This window comes from Engraulis encrasicolus, chromosome 23 (assembly GCF_034702125.1).
Source record: "Engraulis encrasicolus isolate BLACKSEA-1 chromosome 23, IST_EnEncr_1.0, whole genome shotgun sequence".
Classification (NCBI taxonomy): Eukaryota; Metazoa; Chordata; class Actinopteri; order Clupeiformes; family Engraulidae; genus Engraulis; species Engraulis encrasicolus.
This window is the reverse complement of record NC_085879.1, coordinates 29,889,389-29,914,118: the sequence shown is the minus strand read 5'-3', so window position 1 is coordinate 29,914,118 and position 24,730 is coordinate 29,889,389. Positions and strand designations below refer to the sequence as shown.

The window sequence follows — 24,730 nt, the reverse complement described above, 5'->3', positions numbered from 1 at the left end:
CTGTTTGGCGCTGCGCTGATGGCATACAAAAAAGTCGGTCTTTTTTATTATAACGGTAAATGACTGGAGTTACAGTTTGGTAAGCCGAATCAAGATGAATGTTACGGTTGCCTAAAATAAATCATTGTTTCCACCTGTTTACTCGGATGTGTTACGCCGTTTCCATCATTCCAACATAGCACGGACTACAGCTGGTTGCGCGTCGTGAAAGTGAGTTAGTGGTTTATTTATGACTGGGTAAAGTCTATCGAGGGTTGGGTTATGCGCTCCAAGACGACGCCAGAAATCAGTTATTCTCTGTGTTTCGCTGGTGGAGAGGACATTGTAAACGACAATGAAGCTGATCATTGAAAACGACTACGACCGAGCCAGTGAATGGGCTGCCAAGTACATCAAGAACAGAATTACAAAATTCAAGCCCGGTCCGAACAAGTACTTTACGTTAGGACTTCCAACAGGTAATAACTAGGCTAATGTATGACAGAATTTCTTTTCATGTCACCACTTTCATTGTTGCCAAATTCACGCTGAGATTTATGCTGACATATTCAATGTATTGGCATGTGAATAACTTTTTAGGAGGCACACCTCTTGGATGTTACAAGAAACTGATTGAGTTTCACAAGAAAGGCGAGATCTCCTTTCAGTATGTCAAAACATTCAACATGGACGAGTATGTAGGTAAGTAGTATTCAACATGGACAAGTACTGTAGGGCCTAGGTACAGTAGGCCTAGGCCTAAGTGTAGGATATAATTTTCAGACCATGGGCCTACTTATATTTCATACACACATTTTGGATGGACAGGTACCTGATAGGATACACAGAAATGTGCAAGCATATTGAAATTGTCAACAAAGTTGTTTACAAAGTGTAATTTTGCATTCTCAGGGATTCCCAGAGACCATCCGGAAAGCTACCACTCCTTCATGTGGAATAACTTCTTCAAGCACATTGATATCAAAGCTGAAAATACCCATATACTGGACGGCAACGCAGCCGACCTACAGAAGGAATGCCAGGCCTTTGAGGAGAAGATCTCAGCAGCTGGAGGCATTGAGTTGTTTGTTGGGGGTAAGGCTATAGATCATATCTTATCTGAACAAACATGGCTGCAAAACCCTAAACCAACATATTGAACAGTATTTGCATTGGTCATTGATCATTTGTTTGTTGACCAGCATGTGAATCACTCCCTTTGAAAATGAGACGCATGCATATCACTGTACCATCAACTTAAATATGTGGGTTCCACGTGTCATCCACTCCTTTCTCACAAGATCTTAATCTAGTTGTTATTGCCTTCTGATGGTAGATACAGATCTATAAACAAACAAATACCTGGTTGAGAAGGACACACTTCTTGAACCCACAGTCATAAAATAACAGGTGAATCTTTGCCCCCATGGGAGTACTGCAAGACGATCAGTTTCAATGGAGGTTAAATTAACCTTGAGGTTGTGATTAAATAATCTATAGAGGAGCCTGAAGTTATTTTCTTAGCTAAGTGACTACTGCAGGCAATCCATCATGAGGTTGTCATTTCCTGTTGGTGAAATTAGTCAGGTTTATCACTTAACCCATTTTAACCAAAGGCACCTGCTAAAAAACGCCTGCTGAATGCCCAAGCCCTTTTTGGGAAAGGGTGCCCTCAGCCTATAAAAACCTATTTATCGCAGCCTACGGAGCAGATAAAAACATGAAGGCCATAAGGACAGAGGACCCTCATCTTGCATTAGAATGTTCATTCAGCTCTAACATAACCACATTTTTAACCCATTGTGTCCTGGAGCGACATATACACTGCATTCAGGTTCCTGAGATTTGAGCTGTTTTATTAAAAATGTGGGTATGTTAGAGCTGAGTGAACACATTCTAGTGCAAAATGAAGGTTCTAGCTTTTAAATGCAACTTACTTCTTGTTTGTATGTGCTTCAGAGGCTGAGATATTTAGGTTTTAATAGAGAGAGGGCACCTTTTCCCACAAAGGGCTTAGGCTAAAATGGGTTTTTTAAAAAACCCCTCAAAATCTCAAGCCTGATTGCAGCATCTATGTCGCTCCAGGCGCCTAGGTCAATGCAGCGTATACGCAGCATCCGGCTTAAATGTGTTTAACCCCCCCCAGGGATTGGACCCGATGGCCACATAGCCTTCAACGAGCCTGGCTCCAGCCTGGTGTCCCGGACGAGGGTGAAGACCCTGGCCATGGACACCATCCTGGCCAACGCCCGCTTCTTCGATGGGGACCTCTCCAAGGTGCCCACCATGGCTCTGACTGTCGGAGTGGGAACGGTCATGGACGCCAGAGAGGTTGGTGGCCTTGGTCATTTTCCTGTTTTTGTTATTATTTTTACAGTCTCACCCATATTGTTCGTACTTTGCAGATTGGAGATGATGAGCAGTGATGAGTAATATTTGAATTTTGTTCTAACTTAAATTAAATAAATGTCCCTAAGGACTGAGCATCCCAACCGTCATGTCATTAAATATTTGGGAGCATAGAACAGTGTTGCGGACATTTATTTTTTAATTTAAGTTACAGAATCTTCTGTTTGGTCCAGCACCTGTGTCACTGATGTGCGCCCATTCTCTGCTTGTTTGAATTTTGTGATGAGCCCCTCTTATTGTTTCATGTGTGCAACATGTGTCCAAAGGATGGGCAGTTAGGAACAGTTGGGTGCTTTATGACTGTTACTGTAACTGTGCTGTACTGCAACTGTGTCATCTGGATAAATCCAATATCCAAAGGTGGTCAATGTAGTCGACCTATGTGACAAAAAACTGATGCGGCAATACAATTCAGTGTGAACCAGTTATATGAACCAGACTGTCCTCAAGGTACAATATTGTGGAGAAAAAAAAGTTTTGTCATTTGCAGACCAAATTGTTTTGAACATTCATGGAAGAGATGTAAGAGTTGCTATGTTTACATGACGGTTTTAAGTCTGAATTAATCATTCAAAATGAAATAGTTCCGTCGAGTTTCCTTTGATCTTTCATTTATTTCCGAATTAACAAGTGTTTACAGGACGTTTTCAAAGCAGAATTACGCCTAGCCCCCACACAGCAAACTGCCAGGCGTTTTTCGCCAAGCGGAATATCTCGCTGGGGGCGTGGTCACCAATACTTCCATTAGATACTTCACCGGGGATAGCGACGCTTCTCACCCGCCTTTCAAACCTCGCGGCTCGGTCAGCCTCTTGCGGCAGACAGCCTGCAGACCCGGCAAGATGGCAAACGGTGCACACATTACCCACTCAATATCACAACACGGTGTCTACATGGCTTAAATGCGATTGTGTTTTGGTCCTAGATCGCTCCGCCTCCGCGCCATCAAGTGAGATATCGCCCCCATTCAAATGGTCAGTCAATGAGAGCTGAGCGGAATTTAGCTGTGTGGGGACGGGCCGTTAAGCTTCCTTCAGAATTAAATGGAGTTAATTCCAAATTAAATGTCTCATGTAAACCTAGCCTTTGTCTCTGTTTACATGTCCACTGTCTCAGTGTCTGTGCCCATGGTTGTCTGTCGCTATGCATGTGCCTTGCTATTGTGTTTCTCTGTCCATGGTATGCCTTTGATGTTGGAGATGTGCCAAAACAAATTCCTATCAACTATGATGACCTGGCAATAAACGTATTGAATATTGACTTTAGGTCATGATCCTGATCACGGGGGCACACAAGGCCTTCGCCCTGTACAAAGCCATAGAGGAGGGGGTCAACCACATGTGGACGGTGTCTGCCTTCCAGCAACACCCCCAGACCATCTTTGTGTGCGACGAGGACGCCACCCAGGAACTTCGAGTCAAAACTGTGAAATACTTCAAAGGTTCGTATCTGTTAGCTATGCCCTCCTAGCCAAGCTGTACCGTCCTAGTGACGCAACACCTTCACCGTTGCTTATAGTCAGGCCAAGAGCAAAACAAATATCATTTCTGAGCTCCTGAAAAAAACGTGAGGAACTCCTCCCACTTTGTCGGGAAGCAAACAACCATTAGCAAATTAAGGGAGGCGGGTCAACCATGCCATTTGGGAAATGTTAATTGTTATGCTCTTGGTCAGACCAAGTCTCGAGGAGATTTGAAAGTCGATGATAATCAGGCTAATGCCCTCCGAGTGACACACCACCTTCGGCGTTGCTTCTAGTCAGGCCAGGAGCCATACAAATATCGTTTCTGAGTTCTGGAGAAATCGGGAACTCCACACACTTTGTCAGAAAGCAATCAATTGTGAGTAGCTCCAACGGCCCTGGTTAGAGGTTTAAGCAGAGACGTTCTGTTGGGACTAAGAAAATGTTTGGTTTAAACTTGGGCACAGCCTTTTCTGGCTTCGAACAGTTGGGGGAAGCGGGTTAATCAGGCCGTCTTACAAGTGTTATTAATCTTGTTGGTCAGACCAACATCTTGGTACGAGATTTGAAAGTCGATTGTAATCCAGCAACGTACAGTATCTGTAGCCTGGGAGCTGACTATTGGGGGGACAAAGGGGTCAGTTGTCTTGGGCCCTAGGGACGGAGGGGGCCATTCATTTCATTGCATGCATTGGATGGGGGTCCTCTCAGATATCTTGGGCCCAGGCCAAGCTGTCAGTGGCCCTGCTGTAACAGAGGTCATCATGTAGCCTGAATATCATCGACTTTCAAATCTCTTCTAGACTTGGTCTGACCAAGAGCATAACAATGAACATTTCCCAAACAGTATGGTTGACCCACCTCCCTTAGTTCGCCAATGGTTGTTTGCTCCCTGACAAAGTGGGAGGAGTTCCCGTTTTTTCGGGAGCTCAGAATCGTGTTTGTATTGTTCTTGGCCTGACTAGAGGCAACACTGAAGGTGTGGCGTCACTAGGAGGGCACAGCCTGGCTAGTCATCATGCGCAGTCCGCCACTCAGGGCTCAAACTTGCGACCTCCCAGCAACCCTTTGGCATGGGAGCACAGGTGCAAAACCAGTGCTTAATTTGAGGGGGAGCAAGGGGGAGCTAGCTCCGGAACCTCTGACAAGAGCTCCGGAACCTTGGATGGAACCTGATGGAAAGACACCACAGATCCCCCCTCGGGGGGGAGCCACCCATCCTCTGTGCTCCGGGACCTCCCGCTTGACAAATTAAGCACTGTGCAAAATCACCAAGCTACCAAGGTCTAGGAAGGTAGTCTTCGGGAGGGAGGTTTGCATTCTACCTCCAAACTCTGCCAGTTGCAATCTGTTACATATCACTTTAGCCTGGCTGTGCCATCCGTAGAGCCTCTGCTTGATTCTCATTTCCCGACAATTCTCATAGAGATTGCCAACGTGACATCATTGCCCCAACCAAATTTACTTTTAGGCCTGTTTTTTCTTGTTTACATGACTAGGATTGGCGGACCAAGGCCACTCTCTAATAAGCGCTAGAATTTGATTTACCCAAGATTGGGGCAAAAGGCCTTTCCGACCCATTTGTCACGTGTCTTGGAAATCTCTATTTCTCAAAACCACGCGAGGCCTACAGGTTACACGCAGACGATTCTTTGATGCAGGATTTAACTGCAGAGAAAGTGTGAGGTGTGATGAATCCATAGCTTATTTCTGACAATTGGACTTTCACTGTTGGATTTTCCTACTGGTACCTAATGAAGAAATAGTTATGAGCTAAAAAAAATGTTTATTATTATTATTATTTTTTTTTACAGGGATGATGCATTACCACAACACACTGGTGAACCAGTAGCCAAAGAAAGACCAGATGAAAACAACACTGAAGATGTGGGATCTGTGTTGTTAAATAATGACATTTTGAAAAAATACATTTGTTTTACTTAATTTGTCTTTTACTTATAATCTCAAAGTAAATGCTCTACTATTGTGTGTAGGTGAGAGATTATGTAACCTACTATTTTCACTTTTTGTATGTTTCACAATACTCAATAAAAGAGCTTTGAATGACATCTGTGGATCAGGAGTCATTATGTCCGTCCCACAAGAAATGCATTTTCCTGTTATGTAACCTTGAACTATCTATGTGAACTTTTCAATGTGGGCCAGCCTTCCATTATGATTATCCTGCTAGTAGCAAGCCACAACAACACACTGCATCAGACTTAGGCCGGGAGCCAGCTACACCCCTCAGGATGTTTTTTGCTATGTTTTTTTCACTATGATTTCCTGTTAGCCTATACCCTGGGCCATAACGAGTTGATGGGGACAACTCCCAACTCGGCCCCGTTTGGTGTCAGGGCCCAAAAAAACAACTTTTAAGGAAAATCTGCAGGCGAAATTATGTAGCTGCAAATATTAAGGTACTGCAACTGCAAAAATGGTCCTAGAACCCTGTAAATTTACATGGGTCATCCTGTCACATAGGGGAACCAACCTGAAAAATGTTTCAGGGCTTGGGGTTTTTCCTCTGTGAAATATCATCTTCAACATATCCAAAAATCTCAAAAAATGCTTTTCCGCCTGACAAATTGTACTCATATTTGATCATTTTCAACTCTGTTATGATATGTTTGGTCCCTCAAATGTAAATAAACAAAACTGCCTAACTTCCTGGGCTTCAATTTAAGTCCAAGAGGACCTTTCTAGCTAGAGTACAACAGCTGCTATGTCCAAAGTTATTCACTATGGCCTATCCGAAAATAGTCTACTGGCAATAGTCTGCTGGCATTCTACAGGCATTGAGACACTTTCAGGCATAACCATTTCATATGGGACTATGAACATTAATTTCACATACGTTTGACCTTGAGTTGAAAATTGCTATGAATGAAAGTATGATGTGAATAGCATCAAAAGTAGCTAATGTTACCACCTATTGGTGGACTGTGAACAGGATGCCACACATGGTACTATTACACAAAAGGAATTCATCAAATGAGAAGTTTTGAATTGTTTGTATGGTAAAACAGTAGTGTAGAATGTGAATAAGAACTTTTAATCATCATTTAATAAACCTCATTATCATCCTCTTCCTCATCTTCATTCATATTTGTATGGATTTCATCAGACATGTTATGTTCATCGGTGTCCTCCTCTGCCAAGACATCAATGCGAGTTTTTGGAATTACATCACCCTCAAACCATAGTGGTTAGTGATAAGTATATCAGTGTAACAGTGATTTATCATATGCTCCATCCTTAGCTAAGTGGCACAGAGCAGCAAAAAAAAAAAAAAAAAAAAAAGTGTCCAAAAAAGTGAAAGTGTACTGGTGATTTATCACATGTGCCTTAGCTGAGTGGCACAGAGCAGCCCAAGATCAACTGTACAAAAAATCGTCCAGGAGTGTCATAAGTCACTGTGCATGGTCCAAGTAAGAGAGCCAGAGTCAAGTATCCATAGTATCCATTGAAAGTGATGGGGGAATCGGTATCACAAGTTTCACACCATGTCGCTCCACTCACAGTCACACACACACACACACACACACACACACACACACACACACACACGCACACGCACACGCACACGCACACGCACACACACACACACACACACACGTTTGAGCATACAGAATTTAATTGTCCAGTATGGCTGCATTGGATAATACCTCAGTGCAGAGTGTAGATTCGTAGCGCAGAAACATTTTTCTTGATTGTTGGGGGGGTCACACACAGACGAAGGATAGGAGTCCAGGTAGAAGCACAGGAGGCATACAGATAGTGTGCAGGTGTGGGGGTTGGTTTATGCGGTCCAGTCACCTGCGAGGATTTCTGTGTGTCCTTCTGTGTGGTGTAGAATAGCTGGAGGGACAAAGGATCTCCGTACCCTCTCTGTGCTTCAGAATATGGGCCGAAATCTGTAACTGAAGAGGCTTCTCTAGTTGTCAAAGACTGGGTACTGGGGGTGCAGGGGGTGGTTGTCCATTATAGAGTTGAGTCTGCTTAGTGTCCTCTTCTCAGCTGTGATAGTGAGAGCCTCCAGTTCTGTGCCTATAAAAGACTCAGCTTTTTTCACCAGCCAGTCAAGGCGTCCAGCATCTCTCCTCCTAATGCTACCACCCCAGCATGCCACAGCATGGGAGCATACTGGCCATGGCAGACTGATAGAACCTCCTCTGGCCTTTCAGGGCTCCAGACTAACTTTTTGCACTGGTTGCACTGGTGCGCCTACATTTTTTTTTAGGTGCACCAGCACAAAATGTAGGTGCACCCAAATGTTTTCACCACCCCATACACACACGCACCTCAGCTTTAAAAAATAATTATTAAAAATAATAACAATAGCAACAATAATAATAATTATTATTATTATTATTATTATTATTATTATTGCTATATTATTTTAAAAGACCTAGAGCCTTTCATGTGCTATAGGTTAGTCTTCCAAATGTGCTCCTTATAAAAGACATGACAGTAGGCTACTGGCTACCTAACTAACACATCTTGGCTACAAGCAGTTTGGCTGGTAGAAAAGACCAAATTAGTAGCCTTTTAGTCAGTATGTGTTTGACTAGTAAGATCAACATACCAGCCTTTTCTGCAATAAGGCTACGCACACGGCACAAGGACAGAGGTAGGCTACAATATGAAGATAGATAGATGGATGGATGGATGGATAGATTTTTTTAACAAACACTGCTAAAAATGTAATGATTTTTAAAATCATTAGACACAAATAGCCTAGCCTATGTTTACAGTGGAATCTGAGGTGAATTGGGTTGTGTCTATTTCCCCGTTTTTGAGCGCTCTCCCTCTGCATAATGATTGTGGTATCTTAGCAAGCGCTACAAACAGACACGACAGCACTAGTGCGCTCGCTCGCTCACTCTCTCTCGCTCTCCCTCTATCTCGTGCTGTCTCGAGGTGCATGAACGATGCCTTGCCGACTGATAGGCAGTATGTAGCCTGCGCTAGTCGCTATCAAAAAACTCTCACAGAAGTCCCGACAGACTAGCGCGTCACCTGTTTGGCCAGCTCTGCACGCGGCTGAAACGGGCAACTATCCGCACCCATCTGCGTTTTTGTGTGGCAATGTTTAATATCCGCTCAAGCCATTTAGTTTTTCCCCGTGCTTGTGACTCTCTCGTGTTTAAAATATCCTCAAGTCATTTTGCTGTTTTTACCGTGATTGTAACTCTCTCGTCCGTTGCAAAACTCGCTGGCACATGTGAACTCGGATAGTTGAGCGAAGTCGAACATTCTATTCTGAAACGTCGGGCTGCCTGTGAACGAGGAAGGGGGAGAAAGCTACCGGTAGTTCAGCGGAGTTGAAGGAATGACCGCATAGACACGCTTTATTGTGTGATGATGGGCCACTACTGTAGAATGACTATTAATTTTATGTCCATTAAAACGGTTGTTTGGTAATTGATTTTGTTCTACTGATGGCTGGTCGCACCGGTGCGCCTAAAAATATTTTTTAGGCGCACCATTGAAAAAAATGGGCGCATATGCGACCAAATTGGTCGCACTCTGGAGCCCTGCCTTTATTGTACCTTGCTTGTGAGTTAGCAGACCAGTCCAGTTTATTCTCCATGTGTACACCCAGGTACTTGCATGTGCAGACTGTCTCCACTGTCTCCCCCTTGATAGAGACAGGCACCAGGGGTGGGGTGTTTCGCCTGAAGTCAACCACCATTTATTTGGTTTTGGTTGTGTTCAGCGGCAGCTGGTTGATTCTGCACCATCTGACAAAGTTCTCCTCCAGGCCTCAGTACTTCCCCTCCTGTCCATCTTTAATGCATCCAACAATGGTGGTAACATCTCAGAACTTTTGCATATGGCAGCTCTCCGAGTTGTTGTTGAAGTCAGTGGTTTACAGGGTGAATAGCACCGGGGAAAGCACAGTTGAGGACCCTCTTGCACGGTGGGAATTGTTTGAGATTGTTCCTTGAGTCAATTGAGAGACCCTGACGAACCTGGCGGTTTGACCCAGAGATCTTCTTTGGCTTCATCAATGCTTTTCACTCGGTGACTAAATCCATACAGGCAGCAGCTGAACTGCTCAACACCATTGAGGAGCTGTTAGAACTGAAGATCAGTTTCCTACTTCTGCAAAGACTTAAATGAATGTTGATGTTTGATTCAATATCTTCATTGGTTTCACCTTTCCTTTGCTTTTGAATGCTGACGTGCAGTCAGCAGGCATGCAGGATCAGAAGAGCGGCAATGTGTTCCTGGGAATAATCTTTAGCCAGTAGGTTGATGTCAATTAATCTATCACCCATGGCAAAGATTATGTTGACAGTTGAGGACTTGGCATAATACAGGAGAATGAAGAAAAAGTCTGAGTCTTTTGCTCCGACTCTAACGGTCCTGATGTGAGGCATTTTAGTCTGGATGTACTGCATGCAATCACCCTAACTTCTGTTTTGTCATGGTTTGAGCAGATTCTACCCTGTAGACCAGCCTCTATGAAAATGACAGGCCTTAGGAGGAATTTTATCATCATACAGTATCTTGGGAGCTCTAGTGATCCAGTAGTAAATTAATGAATGCCTTCTTGTTTTCATCCAGGGTTCCCACACCCTTTTCATGAACAAATTCAAGCACTTTTCAAGCACTTCCAAGCACCATTTTTTCAGTTTTTCAGCACCTTTAAATAGGTGATGATGATAGCCTACTAGTGAGTTTGCCCATATCAGGATGATGGTCATGGGAAGCGCAACAACACACATGCTCACCACGCAACATCAATGATCACCCAGTATACTTTGCTTTGTACCCGCCATGGCAAGAAAAAAATATAGGTGTAACAAGAAGAGACACTCAGGGCGTTTTCTAATTTTTTTTGGTATGAGGGAACGCCAGTGGGTCACCACCATGGAAGGGGCAATGGCCCACATATTGGGAACCACTGTGGGACACTTGGCAGACTGGGTGGTAGGGGGTGTGGGGGTCCTCCCCAAGAAGACAGTAATGAAGAAAGTTCATGTAAGTGTCTGTGCTAAATATTGTTTCAGCTGATGCAGGTATGATGAGGAGTTTCCATCCTGAATGAGAGCACATTGGCCTGGAGGAGGAAACTGCACATTCTCAGCACCTTTGATCATGTGGTTCATGTATTTTGCTTTGTTGTTGGTGTTTTTTTGTGCAAAAATAAACACCAATTGTTGAGATGGAGTATGGTGTCAGAGTTAGGGGGTAGGGCCCATGAGCATTACCCAGGTATCCCAAGTCCACTTGACCATGGGTTTCACATAAACACAGATACTGGGAAGCTTGAACCACTACGGTTTGAGGGTGATGTAATCCCAAAAGCTCTCATTGATGTATTAGCAGAGGAGGACACAGATGACACTGATGAAATCCATACAAATGCGGATGAAGATGAGGAAGAGGAGGATGATGATAATGATAATTATTAAATGATGATTAAAAGTTCTTATTCACATTCTACACTACTGTTTTACCATACAAACAATTCAAAACTTCTCATTTGATGAATTCCTTTTGTGTAATAGTACCATGTGTGGCATCCTGTTCACAGTCCACCAATAGGTGGTAACATTAGCTACTTTTGATGCTATTCACATCATACTTTCATTCATAGCAATTTTCAACTCAAGGTCAAACATATGTGAAATTGATGTTCATAGTCCCATATGAAATGGTTATGCCTGAAAGTGTCTGAATGCCTGTAGAATGCCAGCAGACTATTGCCAGTAGACTATTTTCGGATAGGCCATAGTGAATAACTTTGGACATAGCAGCTGTTGTACTCTAGCTAGAAAGGTCCTCTTGGACTTAAATTGAAGCTCAGGAAGTTAGGCAGTTTTTTATTTACATTTGAGGGACCAAAACATATCATAACATAGTTGAAAATGATCAAATATGATGACAATTTGTCAGGCGGAAAAGTATTTTTTGAGCTTTTTGGATATGTTGAAGATGATATTTCACAGAGGAAAAACCCCAAGCCCTGAAACATTTTTCAGGTTGGTTCCCCTATGTGACAGGATGACCCATGTAAATTTACAGGGTTTTTTAAAGTTGCAGTACCTTAATATTTGCAGCTACATAATTTCGCCTGCAGATTTTCCTTAAAAGTTGTTTTTTTGGGCCCTGACACCAAACGGGGCCGAGTTGGGAGTTGTCCCTATCAACTCGTTATGGCCCAGGGTATAGGCTAACAGGAAATCATAGTGAAAAAAACATAGCAAAAAACATCCTGAGGGGTGTAGGTAGCTCCCGGCCTAGCTACGTAACAGGGAATCGACACTGACTTCCTCAGTCGGAGGGTGGAGTAGAGAGCAGCGAGCGAGCAAGGAGGAAGACGTCAGATTGTGGATTATCTGTATCTCCCGTTTTAGCGTGTTGACAGCTTTTTGTTTTGGGAAACAAGGTGTCGGTCTTAACCGCAAGGTCTCCAAAATGACCGAGCAACGGAGTGGCTATCAGCAGGTATGGATATATTCGACGTTTGCTCGCTAACTTGCTCTCGACGGCCTGTACTTTCCAATATGACTGCTAGCTATGTGGCTCGCCGAGCTAAATTAGCCCATAGGCCCTGAAACAAATTATGGCTATAAATTATTGTCTAATGATGTGACGGACATTAAATGGTTAGCCGAACACTGGAAGCACTGCGTTGTCCTAAGAAGTAGAATAATATGGTAACGCGTTCATATTTTGGAAACACTCGAAATGTAAGGTTGTGAGTGGTAGCACAGAACTAGCTCAGGAAAGCAGCAGGCTGTTCAAAACATTCATTCCACTGCGTAACTTGAAAGGCGCTACGGCCAGGCTCCGAACCCAGAAGAAACATTGTTTCTATTTTACTTCCACGCGTGTTACAATGTAACCCAACGTGATTTCGTGTTTTAGCATGTCGGTTGTCAGATAATTTGACCACGACAAAGCTGATCAGTATAGTGCACTGTACACCGTTTTAAATGGTCAAGTGACTTCCTGTATCTGCTGCTTTGTTACTGTGTGTAACAAAATGGTTGGTGGGTTATTACATGGATAATATTATAGGTTATTGCATAATGTTCCATGGCGATAAACTGTCCCCTTTTCAGCTCACCAATGAAGAGGAGGCTGGTGAGGTCCCCCAGGAGACAGCTGACGCCCCTCCGCCTTACAACCACATTGCTGGAGGTAACACCACTTGCACACCCTTGACATTAATCAATTGCCTTTGAAATATAAGAGCAAGTTTAGATAAAAACGTTGTTAGACATATATCCCAGCAAAAATGTCTATCTTATTCAAAATAGTCTATAGTAAAGTGTGTAGAGTATCTGAATTGTATAGGCTTTCTGTTGCTGATGTTGCATGTCATGTCTAGACTGCAGCTCGCATCAAGTGGAGCACCAATGTGTTGTCCTTAAATTATCCCATTACCTGGAGTCGGACATTACAGGTCAACGGAGGTCTGGGTCATATTGTAATTAAGCGGCCTGGTATTTTGGTGCAAGTGAAATCCAAGGCGGCGTAGTTGAGAGTCAGCCATGATGGAACTTTGGTTAAAAGCTAAATGTAATGTAGTGTGAACTTGGTACTTGTGCTTTGCACATTGAAAAATGAAATAAAGTGCATATAGGCTATTATTCAGCTTTTTTGTTTTCAATTCTTGACAAACCTTATAGTTACCATCCTTAGTGTGCACACAAAGATCAATTTTTAGTCTGACTCATGTAGGTGAGACATGCAGACACAGTTTTTATTTTATTTTATTTTATTTTTTAAGTATTTTGGGGGCCTTTATTGGCCTTTACAGGATAGTATGAGAGGAGACAGGAAACCATTGGGATAGGGAGATGGGGCAGGGTCGGGAAATGACCCCGCCGGGCAGACTCGAACTTGGGTACCCGTGGGCGTGCAAGCCCAAATCTGGGGGGCTTAGCGTACTGCGCCACAGCGCCCCCATCCAGACACAGTTTAATACACTGTAGGTGAACCTAATAAAAATATTATTGCCCAAAGGTGCACCTGTGTTGCACGTGTAAATGATACATCTGTCCTCTGACCCAGCCGCTCCCTTTTCTGGCGCCACATGATACTTTGACCTTGTGAAGGGCCTTTCTCGTCTTTTATATGCCCCATTGACTGTCAGAAGAGCACACATTCCATCTGCAAGTCATACTAGAAAAACACGCAGTTACACATTTCTGTTTGTAATCTCTAATTTTATTGGGTTTTTTTGTATATAAAGGAGACGGATGCTACCCCTCTCCTCCGTCGTACAACGTTGCCACTACATTGCCCACTTATGATGAAGCAGAGAGGACCAAAGCTGAGTCTGCCGTGCCCCTTGTCACTGGAAGGGTAGGATTCTCTCTTCACGCGATGCTTGCAAAATCATGTTTAAGATCACTTGGTTTTCTGTGTTTATGAGTTCATGCAATGTTAACCTGCACACATTGTGTTTAACATCTTTTTGTTATTCATTTCTATGTATAGATTTTTTTGCAATGTAGGGCAATTTAATTCTTCCATATTTTCGAAATTATGTTGTAATATGCATGTTATGATTCATTTGTTCCTAATTCCTGTTATTGTTTGGTAGGAGGAGGACTTTATTGCCAGGGATGACTTTGACGATGCTGACCAACTACGGATTGGCAACGATGGCATATTCATGCTGACGTTCTTCAGTAAGTAGCCCTTGGGGGCCCGCATTGATGGATGGATGGATGGGGTGAAGAGGGGGGTTGCTCAGTTGCCACTGCAGAGCATTAATCTATTTTATATTTTAAAACTAAGGGGGGCGTTGACAGACTTGTGATCAGATCAAGGGGGCATTGGAAAGCTTATGGTGAGCTCAAGGGGACGTTTGTTGTAAAAAAAAAAAAAAAAAAAAAGGGGGTTGAGAACCACTGATCTCATTTGTTGAGCAAAAAAAAAAATACATTGCTTAAAACGGCTCATTCCAGAATGTGGATTTGGGCAATTCCCTGACGAACTCTGTGTTAAACCTACTCACAGAGCAGCTCTCTGTAGTGTCTCCCTGGTCGAAGCCCTTCGCCGTGTGTGTCTTGCTTCTCTTCCTGCCCTCTTAAGACCAACTCCTGCCCCTGCGCTCTCTCTGTCTCTCTCTCTCTAAACTCGTCCAGCCCGTGTAGTAGAAGTTTGACCATGTACTCTGCTTTAATCTGGGTTAATTACTAACCCGCTTACCTAGAATGTGCAATAGATTTTCTCCCATATTCGCAAGTACATCTTGCTGTAACTTGTAGAAAGGCAAGGGGACACTCACATCACACAGGGACAGTCACATCACCCCCTATGAGACGTTTGTTTACTTTTTTTTAATCAGTTTTTTGAAAACATCCACATCTCGGTACATGCAACCAAGGCCTCAGTGTTTTCTTCAGTGCTTGTGTGTTTACCTCTGTACCATGTATTATGTCTGTCCCCTGTATCTAATGTCTGTCACCCCGGTGTCCCCCCTGTATCTAATGTCTGTCCCCTGTGCCCCCCCTGTATTATGTCTGTCCCCCCCTGTGTCTAATGTCTGTCCCCTGTGTTATGCGGTGTAGTGGCCTTCCTGTGTCTAATGTCTGTCCCCTGTGTTATGCGGTGTAGTGGCCTTCCTGTGTCTAATGTCTGTCCCCTGTGTTATGCGGTGTAGTGGCCTTCCTGTGTCTAATGTCTGTCCCCTGTGTTATGTGGTGTAGTGGCCTTCCTGTGTCTAATGTCTGTCCCCTGTGTTATGCGGTGTAGTGGCCTTCCTGTTCAACTGGATCGGCTTCTTCCTGTCCTTCTGCCTGACCCCCTCTGCCGCTGGTCGCTATGGCGCCATCTCAGGCTTCGGCCTCTCCCTGGTCAAGTGGATCCTCATCGTCAGGGTAAGCAGTAGAGCTTGACTTTAAACCCCACCTTGGAATGTTCCACATATTTTGACCAATGACTGAACACACGTTCTTGGTTGCTGTGGAAAATACTTAGGAGTGTAAGGAGAGGGGAGCGTGTGCATGATGTATGTACTCAAGTGTACTCTGTACTCAAGAAACCTGAATAAGTGGAAAAGACGCACTCAAGCTATCGCCTGTCACTTGTTTTTAAAAGTTTTTTAAATGGCTGCTGGATTCTCACATAAAGTAGGTCAATTGAAAAACTAAAGGACATGATCTCTTCACCAATTTTACTGTGCACTCTTCTTGGAAATGAATATAGAATCCACATAGTTCTCCAGAGTCTAAAATGAGTAGTTTGAATGTGTTACACTCCATGTGTTGTTGGGCCTTACTTTTTTACCTCTATGTTTTCGTTTGTGTTGGTTTGCTTGTCTGTCTGTTTGTCTGTCAGTAGGATGACTCAAAAAGTTATACGGATTTTGATTTTGTGGAGTTGGACATGACAAAAGGAACAAGTGATTAATTTGTGTTGGTGATCTGGCTCACAATCTGGATCCAGGAATTTCTAAAAAAGATTTTTCACAATTGTGGGTTAGGGTGAATTTTGACATTCCACTCCACAAAAAACGAGGCAGAAAAAGACCTGAAATAAATTTGGGTGTGACATAGTCAAATGTTCTATCAAACAGCTTCCTTGGCAGAGGTCTGCACTCTCTGAGTGCATATTTTCTAGTTTATTAATCTGCTACTTTCACCATTCCCACAGTTTTCCACCTACTTCCCTGGCTACTTCGACGGGCAGTACTGGCTGTGGTGGGTCTTCCTTGGGCTGGGTAAGTGTCGCTGAATGTCCCCAACATTTTGCACTGAATGTCACTTTGTGTATGTAAGCATTACACATTGTATTACACAATGATGTCACATGCTATGGTGTCGTGCCATGTGACTTTTGGAGAGTCCCTAGTCTGTTGTTTTGATCCTCAGCATTTTATGTGATGACTGTGTTGTAACTGGACTGAAACACTGCAGTTCTAAGTTCTAATATTGTACTGCAGTGATACTCAAACTCTGATTCTGGGGACCAATATTTTAAAAGTCACAGAGAGAGAGAGTGTGTGTGTATGTGTGTGTTTGTGTGTATGTTAACTGATGTAAGGTTTTAAACTATACTCCGATTTCTGCTATGTGTTTACTACAATGTGCAATAATGTGTATTAGGTCTTTGTGTATGTCTTGTGTCTAGAGTATGTCTTGTATCTATGTGTCTATGTAAACTGTTAGACACCTTAATTTCCCTCTGGATTAATAAAAGTACTCGACTCTACTATACTCGCCTTCATTTGAATTGACCAAGTGAATAGACATTATTTGTGAATCACAAAATGGAGGTGTATTAGTTTACCTTTTTTTAAAGGATGTATATTGTTGATTGAACAGTTAGTATAACTCAAGTCTTAAACAACAATAAACAGTTATCTAATTCAGTGATTCTCAAAGTGTGGTACAGGGACCACTGGTGGTCCGCAAGGGGATTGCTACGTGTCCAAGACAAACTAGCTGTAGGCTTTATTTGTAACATTATTGCAGAGCTAAACATAGCTGAAGTCATATTTTCACCACAATAAGACAGACTTGTAAATGTGTCGAAATTAGCAGTGTCAAATTAGCACCTGTCAACTGTCAATTTAGTTGACAGGTGGTCCCTGGACATTTTGTCGGGGTCAAAGTGGTCCTCGGTCTGAAAAAGTTCTGTCTAATTGAACCACCAATAATCCATGAATGGCAGCTATTGTGAGGTTGGATGTAGACAGCTGGTGTCCCCATGAGCTATAGGGAAACATGTAAGCGGACAAAAAAAACCCTTCTGCGACCCCTGTGCAGGTGTCGACCCAATCTGTGGGAAACAGTGCTGTACTGTATGTGTGTCTGTCTCTTATCATTGTCTGTGTTGTAAGTGATGTAAGTGCACTTTGTATTTTCTTGTGATGCTTGCTATGATTATGTCCTCTTTTGAAAGTCGCTTTGGTTATAAAGCGTCTGGGTGGTTGACGTGACGCCTTGTTTTTTCGTAACATTGGTTAAAAACCTACAAAACTGTTATTTTTCCTTCAAAAAGCAAATGTCAATGAAAGAAGATGTGGTAAATTATGTTTCATATTAGTCTTAGATGAGAAGAAACATTTTTGTTAAGATTTATGTAAAGGTTTATATGTCAAATATCCTGCAGTGTGACTGTAACAGTAATGAAACCTGGAATATAATATATATATATATAAATGAATAACCAACAACATTTTGAATAATGTATGAAGCATTTGGCATGATTGCATAAATATAAACTTTATATTAAGATATGTGAATGTGAAAAAAACTCAAGACAGTAATATTAACTACAAGTTCAATTTCGTAACGCAAATTGCGTCCTGTGGGGTGACATGTATGTCAATATTTGTGAATGGGCAGCTGCATGGCCAACTACAAAGGTCTTAAAGACTGGCTCCTAACCAGTCAGTAGTACCTCAGTTATTGGAGAGTGCTGTGGAAGTTTAAAGTGACTATTAACCTCTTAATATGTCTTCATATTGCAATGTTTCTGTCACATAATGCTTAGGTTCATTTTATGGTGTCCTGTGGTGTGACTGCTCTTATAGAAGGAAAAAAAGTTTTTTATGAATGAAAACACATATTAAGATTAAACACAATATCATTGTCAAGTTAGCATGAGCTCAGATGTCAGTCATGTATACTAAAGGATTAAAATGTCCATAATGCAATGAATTTCCTTCGGTGTGACATGCCTATGAAATGTGTTGATGCAGGATACATTTTTCCAAAAATGCCAAAAATTAGGCGAAACTCCACGAACCACTAAGTGCTTCATTTTTTTCCATTTTTTCCATCAATTTTTTCAGGAATTGGAATAACTTTTTTCTAATTGTGTTACGCCAACCACCCGTCTGCTAAATGCAATGTAATGTAAAGTGGATTGTAACAGTGTACATCCACGTTTCCAATACTGTACTGTATATGTGTGTTTATCTCTTGTCTGTGTTGTAAGTGGATTGTAACACCCTACTTCCACGTTTCCAATACGGCACTGTATATGTATGTTGTTTGCCTCTTGTCTGTGTCCTATGTTGTGAGTGTGTGGTAAGTGGATTGTAACACGTTTCTAATACCGTACTGTACCGTATGTGTTTCTGCGTCTTCAGGATTCCTGCTGTTCTTCAGAGGGTTCATAAATTACTCCAGAGTGCGGAAGATGGCCGATTCCTCCTTCTCCAGCATGCCCCGGACCAGAGTACTCTTCATCTACTGAAGGGTAGGCAGCTTAAAGCTTTACCACAGGCTCTAGGATCCAGTAAAAAGCATAGACAAAGATACAAATACAAGTACAGTACAAACACAACTGCAATCCAGTCAATCCATTATTAGACATACACACATCTAATCCAGTAAGTGTTTGCACAATTTACGTCATCACTGTGTATCACTCTAGTTTTGCATTTGTTAGCTTGTAAATATTTTGCTACTGTATACATTTTACTATGGGTATATGCATATTGCTATTTTGCAATTCATGTATATGCTGTACATGGATATCCTTAAATTAGCTTAAAACCATGCACAGTATGTTTAGACTTAACAATGCAGGAGTGTCCATAAACCGTTAAAAATAACAATTAAGATCTAAAATCAAAATTTGTTTTTTTAAGGTGCCCACAAACATCGCTCTGTATGAGAAATCTACAGAGGCTAAAACATCAAAGAAAAAGAAGAAAATGGCTTTTAAAAAATGATGACGTACCATTTAGCTATGATGAATGATTCTTTGTTTCTTTGTGCACATTTTTACTAATGGATGCTGATAGTACTGTAACCATTTACTTGTTAGTAGCTCATGTCAAGTGCTATTTTTCCAATTAATCTGTGATGCCTTATGTATCATTTGCTGACGGTTGTTAATTAACTAACAGGAGCAGGCTTGTCAACGCTGTAGAACTGAAATCATGTTTCTGCTTTCGGACAGCAGGGGGCAGCCTTGCTTAATGTGTTTTATGTTTGTTTTTTTGTTTTGGAACAAGATTTTAATTTTTTTGAAGGGGTTAAATGAAATACTGTACTTGGTACTTTCTTCTGCGCCATCATTTTGAGTTTCTGTATATGGATGATAAAACCTCAACTTTCGAAAGGTTTGGGTTACTTATTTGTTTTTACTTTGTAAGTAAGTATGTAAACTTTTAGTGTGACATTTTAAATTCAGTGTTTGATATTTTAAGAAAAACAAAAAAAAGATGGCGGTTTTTAGTCAGTGACACACATGGTACTGTAGACATGCGTTCTTCAAATCTTCAAATAAATCTGTTTTAAAAGTGCATTGCAGACCTTACACATGATCATACCCATATACTGTAAATGCTAACTTAAACTGCTGCTGAACAGTTTTTTTGTAATTATTTGAAATCAATTCAAAATCTCACATTAAAGACAAGGTAGGTGTTGATAACTGTGTTTGCAAATGTAAGCCTTTCTCTAAAACCGTGTCATTGAAAGAGTCATGCACCCCTCACATTCACGTAAAGTGCATGCAGAAGGAAACGCTCAAAAGCAAGAAAAGTATGTAGCCAGGCAGGTTGGCCACTTAATGGTTTCATTTGATGTCAAGGAAATTATTTTGACAGCTGTATTCAGCCCCTAGGCACCGTCACAGATTACACACATTCTTAACATTTTCTGTATTCATGATCCGGACAAGAAAAAAAAAGACCATTTGGGTTAACAACACAATAAAAAAGTGCTTGTCAAATGTATTGCATTACCTGCCCCACATCATAACCTCTCACTCGTTCCCTGGTGTGGTTGTGTTTTTACCAATCTAAGAAAGTTTCATTTCTGGATTCCTTATCTAGGAGAAGCCGCATAGAAACCAACAGATACTGTACAGTAGTGAATATATCGTGGCAGAATCTTCCGCTTTCAAAGGGGCACATTTGAGGTGAGAGAAGTTTATCCCGTGGCCATCATGAATTCCTTTGCAATTGTGTGTCTCTTCATATTAAATAAATGTCACTCCAGTAGCAGAAATCCAGGCTTTGGCTCGTGCTTTTATGATGCAACACTTCAAGATGTGTTTTTAAAATGTATGTCAAACATATGTGACACTTGAAGCACTAAGTCACAAATGTGTGCTATGAAATGCTTCACGGTGCGCGTGACCCAAATATTCTGGATTCTTCCGTACTTCACTCATGCCAACCCCACAAGGTGAGGAAGGGCTTTCCTGTCATCTGTCTTGTCAATAGGAACACTGCAGATGGAAACAATGGGTATCTGTTTCATACAAAGGTGTACTACGTTGACGAGCCTAAGGCATTGATTACATGTATTCCAGGTGTACATGTACATTTAAAACTCCTCTATTTTTTTTATCCCTTCACATATTGTTATCCCATTTACAGAGCATGTGTATAAAATCATACTCTTGTGGCAGGTGCGTTTACAGATCGGCACATAGCTCCCCCCTAACAAGCTGTTCCACCAACGAGTGGAATGCTGTAATAGTCACTGAAAAAACTTAACTGCCATAGTACTACATCACTATGACTGTGCACAGGTCCTTAAATAATATTATGACTTAATCAATGCCATTCTGTTAACAGCTTATTTATAACAGGGGCTGTGTCTTACTGTGTTCAAAGTTTTTAAATCTCTGTTTATTGGGAGCTACATCTGTTTGTGTGTGTGTAAACAAAAGGCCTAAATGAATATACGTATATGTGTTAACAGGGTCTTAAGTACAGCTGCCTTCAACAAGGTTGGATGGTGTATCCAATTTATGATTTATTCACTGGGCACATTTTACAGTGCAGTTCAATGTCTGGGCTAAAATTCACTCAAATATTAGTTGTGGTTACACCGTGCCATTTATGAAGGTATGTTTGGTTTACACATAATATGGGGAACTGTTGGATTAAGGTTAGTGTATATGGAAAAAAGTAGTTAGAACAATTATATAAGGAAAATGGTTCTGATGGTAGACAGCTTGACATGTGGAGGTGATTGGAACCAGTGATGGACAAAGTTAAAAGTAAACGTACTTTTGTGGTGTGATTACAACAGTAGCACATGATATTACACAGCTGTTACACTGTTAACTCCATTTTACCTACCTATTGAGATAGACTGTTATTACTGAAAAACAATAAAAACCTAACAAGGACCCACCACAAACTCAACCTAACCTGTGCAGAATCAGCTTATCGTAAGACAAGTACAATTTTACTCAGATAAGTTACCTGTGTTGGAAAGAAACTATGTTTCTTTTTTTTACTTTTACTTTTACTTTGTCCACCACTGATTGGAACATAGAGAATCGATGCAGAAGGCTTATGTTTGCTGACTGTAGATATACACTGGCAGTTACAAGCTATAGAACAACACGATCACCGCGGCACCGGATTTAGGTAGGCTATGTAGTACAACAAAAGGCAACTAACAGTAGAGATTGGAGCACCTAGTATGTGCATATGACTATGCAAAATATACTTTACCCATATATTCATACTTCAAATACAAAACACAATGACGTTTAACAAAATATACCATCTAGAGAGCTTATTCACAAAATAAAGGCATTCCCAATAAAAATAATAAGGCCAGCATTAAAAAACAACATTGTAGACCAATAGGTTGCAAGCCTTGGCTACAAAGTGTAGAGTTACATATCCAAGTGCAATATATTCACAGTGTCATGGAGCAGGACTGTGTCTAATAGTACACACACATGTCTTAGATTAGTGATGCTGAGGTAACAAGGCAATGCAGTGCAGGTCATGTTAGTGTCATACATACATACATACATACATACTGTATGTCATAATACTTGGGCTAGCAGCATGTTCTTGCGCATTCATTCATTTTCTCATTTCTGTGCAAAAATAAACATTTCCTCATTGGGGGAATCTTGCACTCTCCGAGGGAGGAAGAATATGGCTTTCTGACCAATATGCGTTCGAGAGCCATTCTTGGTCTTGCCATTCTTCTTGATCCCGACGTACCAGCCTCTGTACAGCTGGGACTCGTATGTGTTGTAGTGGTTCTCCTCCATACTCTCCAGGAAGTGGCTCTCATCAGTGACAGAGGCCTGAAACAACAGGAAGCAAATGGAGGAAACCCTTAGACTGTATAATGGGAAAACACCTTTTACATGTTCAAAATGTATGATATACAAGTAATACAGGACAACATTTGTTGAGATATGCACTCTTTTGTCGCCAATGTAATACCGTAGGCTAATACTACAACAGTAAGAGAGAACTAACTGTAATTTTTAAACTTCAGTAATAAAACGCATGATTTTGTCATAAGGGAATGGATGATGTTGGGAAGTTGGGATGGGGATACAGTTGCCATGGACACTTACCGACCCAAGCAGCCTGCCATCTCTCCCCATGGAGAGATACAGTCCAGCCTCCACACCTCTTATGACCACAACGCCCGCACTGACTGCCTTCAGTTCCAGCACACCTTTGAAACCAGTAACACAGATTTAGTGAGGAGGGGAAAGAATATGCGAGACTGCTTCAGGCAGGCTACTTTGTGATATCTGTGCCTATGTCGTCGCATTTAAATTCAATTTTCTTTATTAGAGGATAGCCTCTTGAGATTTAAAAAAAAATCTCGTTTTCGAGAGGGTCCTCAAATTTAAAATTAGGAATGGCTACAGAATTATTTCAGATAGGCCTTCTAGTTCTACGGTAATTCCTCAAACCTGCCGTGCTGACATTTTTAGACTTTTATTTTGGAAAGCAATAAATGAGCATTTCAAGTGCGTTTACAAGCGTGTTTACGAGTGTTGACTATACGCATCAATAACACGCATCAGATAACGCGAATCGAAACAATGTTGCAGGCTGCAAAGTAGCAGGCTTTTGTTTACATCCCATGCGTCATGTAACTTTGGCTAAACAGAATGAGGGCGCAAGCTTACTATAGATATCATCTTCAAGCCTGCTGCCTTCAACAGTTCCATCCTCCACAAGGCGAAGGTGATACCCGCCGTTCATACTGTAAAGCCGTGTCAGCATGTTGTTTTTTTGCTGGAAATAGTTGTGAAAATCCGGATCACAGGCCTGAAACGCACTTTATGAGGACAGACGACAACCAGACAACCTGTAGTAGCTAGCAATGGCGGGGGGAATGCCTGGACCACTCACGTAGTAGGCTACAAATTGCGTGACGTGCATTCTTCATGGGGGTCCGGGAGAGTGCAGTGCACTGCGGAGGGAGCGATACAGCATCCCCCTCACCTCGCGCAGTGCAGTGCACATGCACGTGCTACATTCCCCACACAAATCCCTCGAGCAACACGCAGGTCGTCATCGTCTGACCGACATGCGTAATAGCGAGTGATTTTAATTATAGGTACCGTGCAAATTCTCAGCGCGCCATTTGTCGTGGAGAGGATAAACCAATCCGTTTATCAGGAGGCAACATCTGTCAACAAAATGCCACTATTCCAACTTGGCAATGTCTTTGATAGGACTATGTATTTTGTGAAGGGCATCCTGGTCACATTCCTTTAAAAACGGTTGCCACATTAGGTTGCAATTCTCACAGTCCAACATATTTAGTGTTCCATTATAATGAACATCCAAGGCAAAAAAAAAAAAAAAAGTTAGGTCCGATGTCCAGTATTTCACCATATCCTACTTGTTTGTTGGCCTATTGTGCTTTGTTTTGTGGGGGACAGTGAAGATATGGACAGTCAGGAAGGCAGTGGAAGACAGAGACGGGGAAGGGTCTGCAAAGGACCCAGACCGGAATCGAACCCGGGTCACTGGTGTAATGGCCCAGTACCCTACCGTAAGGTCACAGTAGAGCGGCCTTATGTGCTTTACATGGCATTTCTGTTTGTGTGTCATCATGTACCAGTATTGTAAATGACTGTGCCAAGCAGTACTGTTATGTGATCCTCATGACCCTCATGCTCTTGCTTTGTATAATTGGCCCGTGG

At 41.9% G+C, this 24,730-nt stretch overlaps 3 protein-coding genes across 4 annotated transcripts; 2 read left to right on the top strand and 1 right to left on the bottom strand.

Annotated features, from left to right (window-relative positions):
* Positions 1 to 5: 5 nt before the first annotated feature.
* On the top strand, positions 6 to 5,917 carry gnpda1 (glucosamine-6-phosphate deaminase 1). 2 transcript variants are annotated; one of them, XM_063190047.1, is made up of 7 exons: positions 6 to 210; positions 317 to 458; positions 580 to 681; positions 892 to 1,074; positions 2,126 to 2,310; positions 3,655 to 3,829; positions 5,665 to 5,917. In XM_063190047.1, the coding sequence occupies exons 2-7, from the start codon at positions 335 to 337 to the stop codon at positions 5,700 to 5,702; spliced, it is 807 nt and encodes a 268-aa protein (XP_063046117.1). In that variant the 5' UTR covers positions 6 to 210; positions 317 to 334; the 3' UTR covers positions 5,703 to 5,917. The 2 variants fall into 2 exon arrangements, with proteins under 2 accessions (XP_063046117.1, XP_063046116.1); XM_063190046.1 differs by having other exon boundaries at positions 6 to 458.
* A 6,205-nt stretch (positions 5,918 to 12,122) lies between these two features.
* ndfip1 (Nedd4 family interacting protein 1) lies at positions 12,123 to 20,090 on the top strand. The gene is made up of 8 exons (XM_063190235.1): positions 12,123 to 12,313; positions 12,934 to 13,012; positions 14,070 to 14,182; positions 14,424 to 14,511; positions 15,581 to 15,705; positions 16,481 to 16,547; positions 18,927 to 19,036; positions 19,431 to 20,090. The coding sequence occupies exons 1-7, from the start codon at positions 12,284 to 12,286 to the stop codon at positions 19,031 to 19,033; spliced, it is 609 nt and encodes a 202-aa protein (XP_063046305.1). The 5' UTR covers positions 12,123 to 12,283; the 3' UTR covers positions 19,034 to 19,036; positions 19,431 to 20,090.
* A 2,100-nt stretch (positions 20,091 to 22,190) lies between these two features.
* fgf1a (fibroblast growth factor 1a) lies at positions 22,191 to 24,392 on the bottom strand. Its single transcript, XM_063190234.1, has 3 exons — positions 23,705 to 24,392; positions 23,138 to 23,241; positions 22,191 to 22,858 (listed from the first exon to the last, which is right to left on the bottom strand). The coding sequence occupies exons 1-3, from the start codon at positions 23,799 to 23,801 to the stop codon at positions 22,637 to 22,639; spliced, it is 423 nt and encodes a 140-aa protein (XP_063046304.1). The 5' UTR covers positions 23,802 to 24,392; the 3' UTR covers positions 22,191 to 22,636.
* Between the last annotated feature and the right edge of the window lie 338 nt (positions 24,393 to 24,730).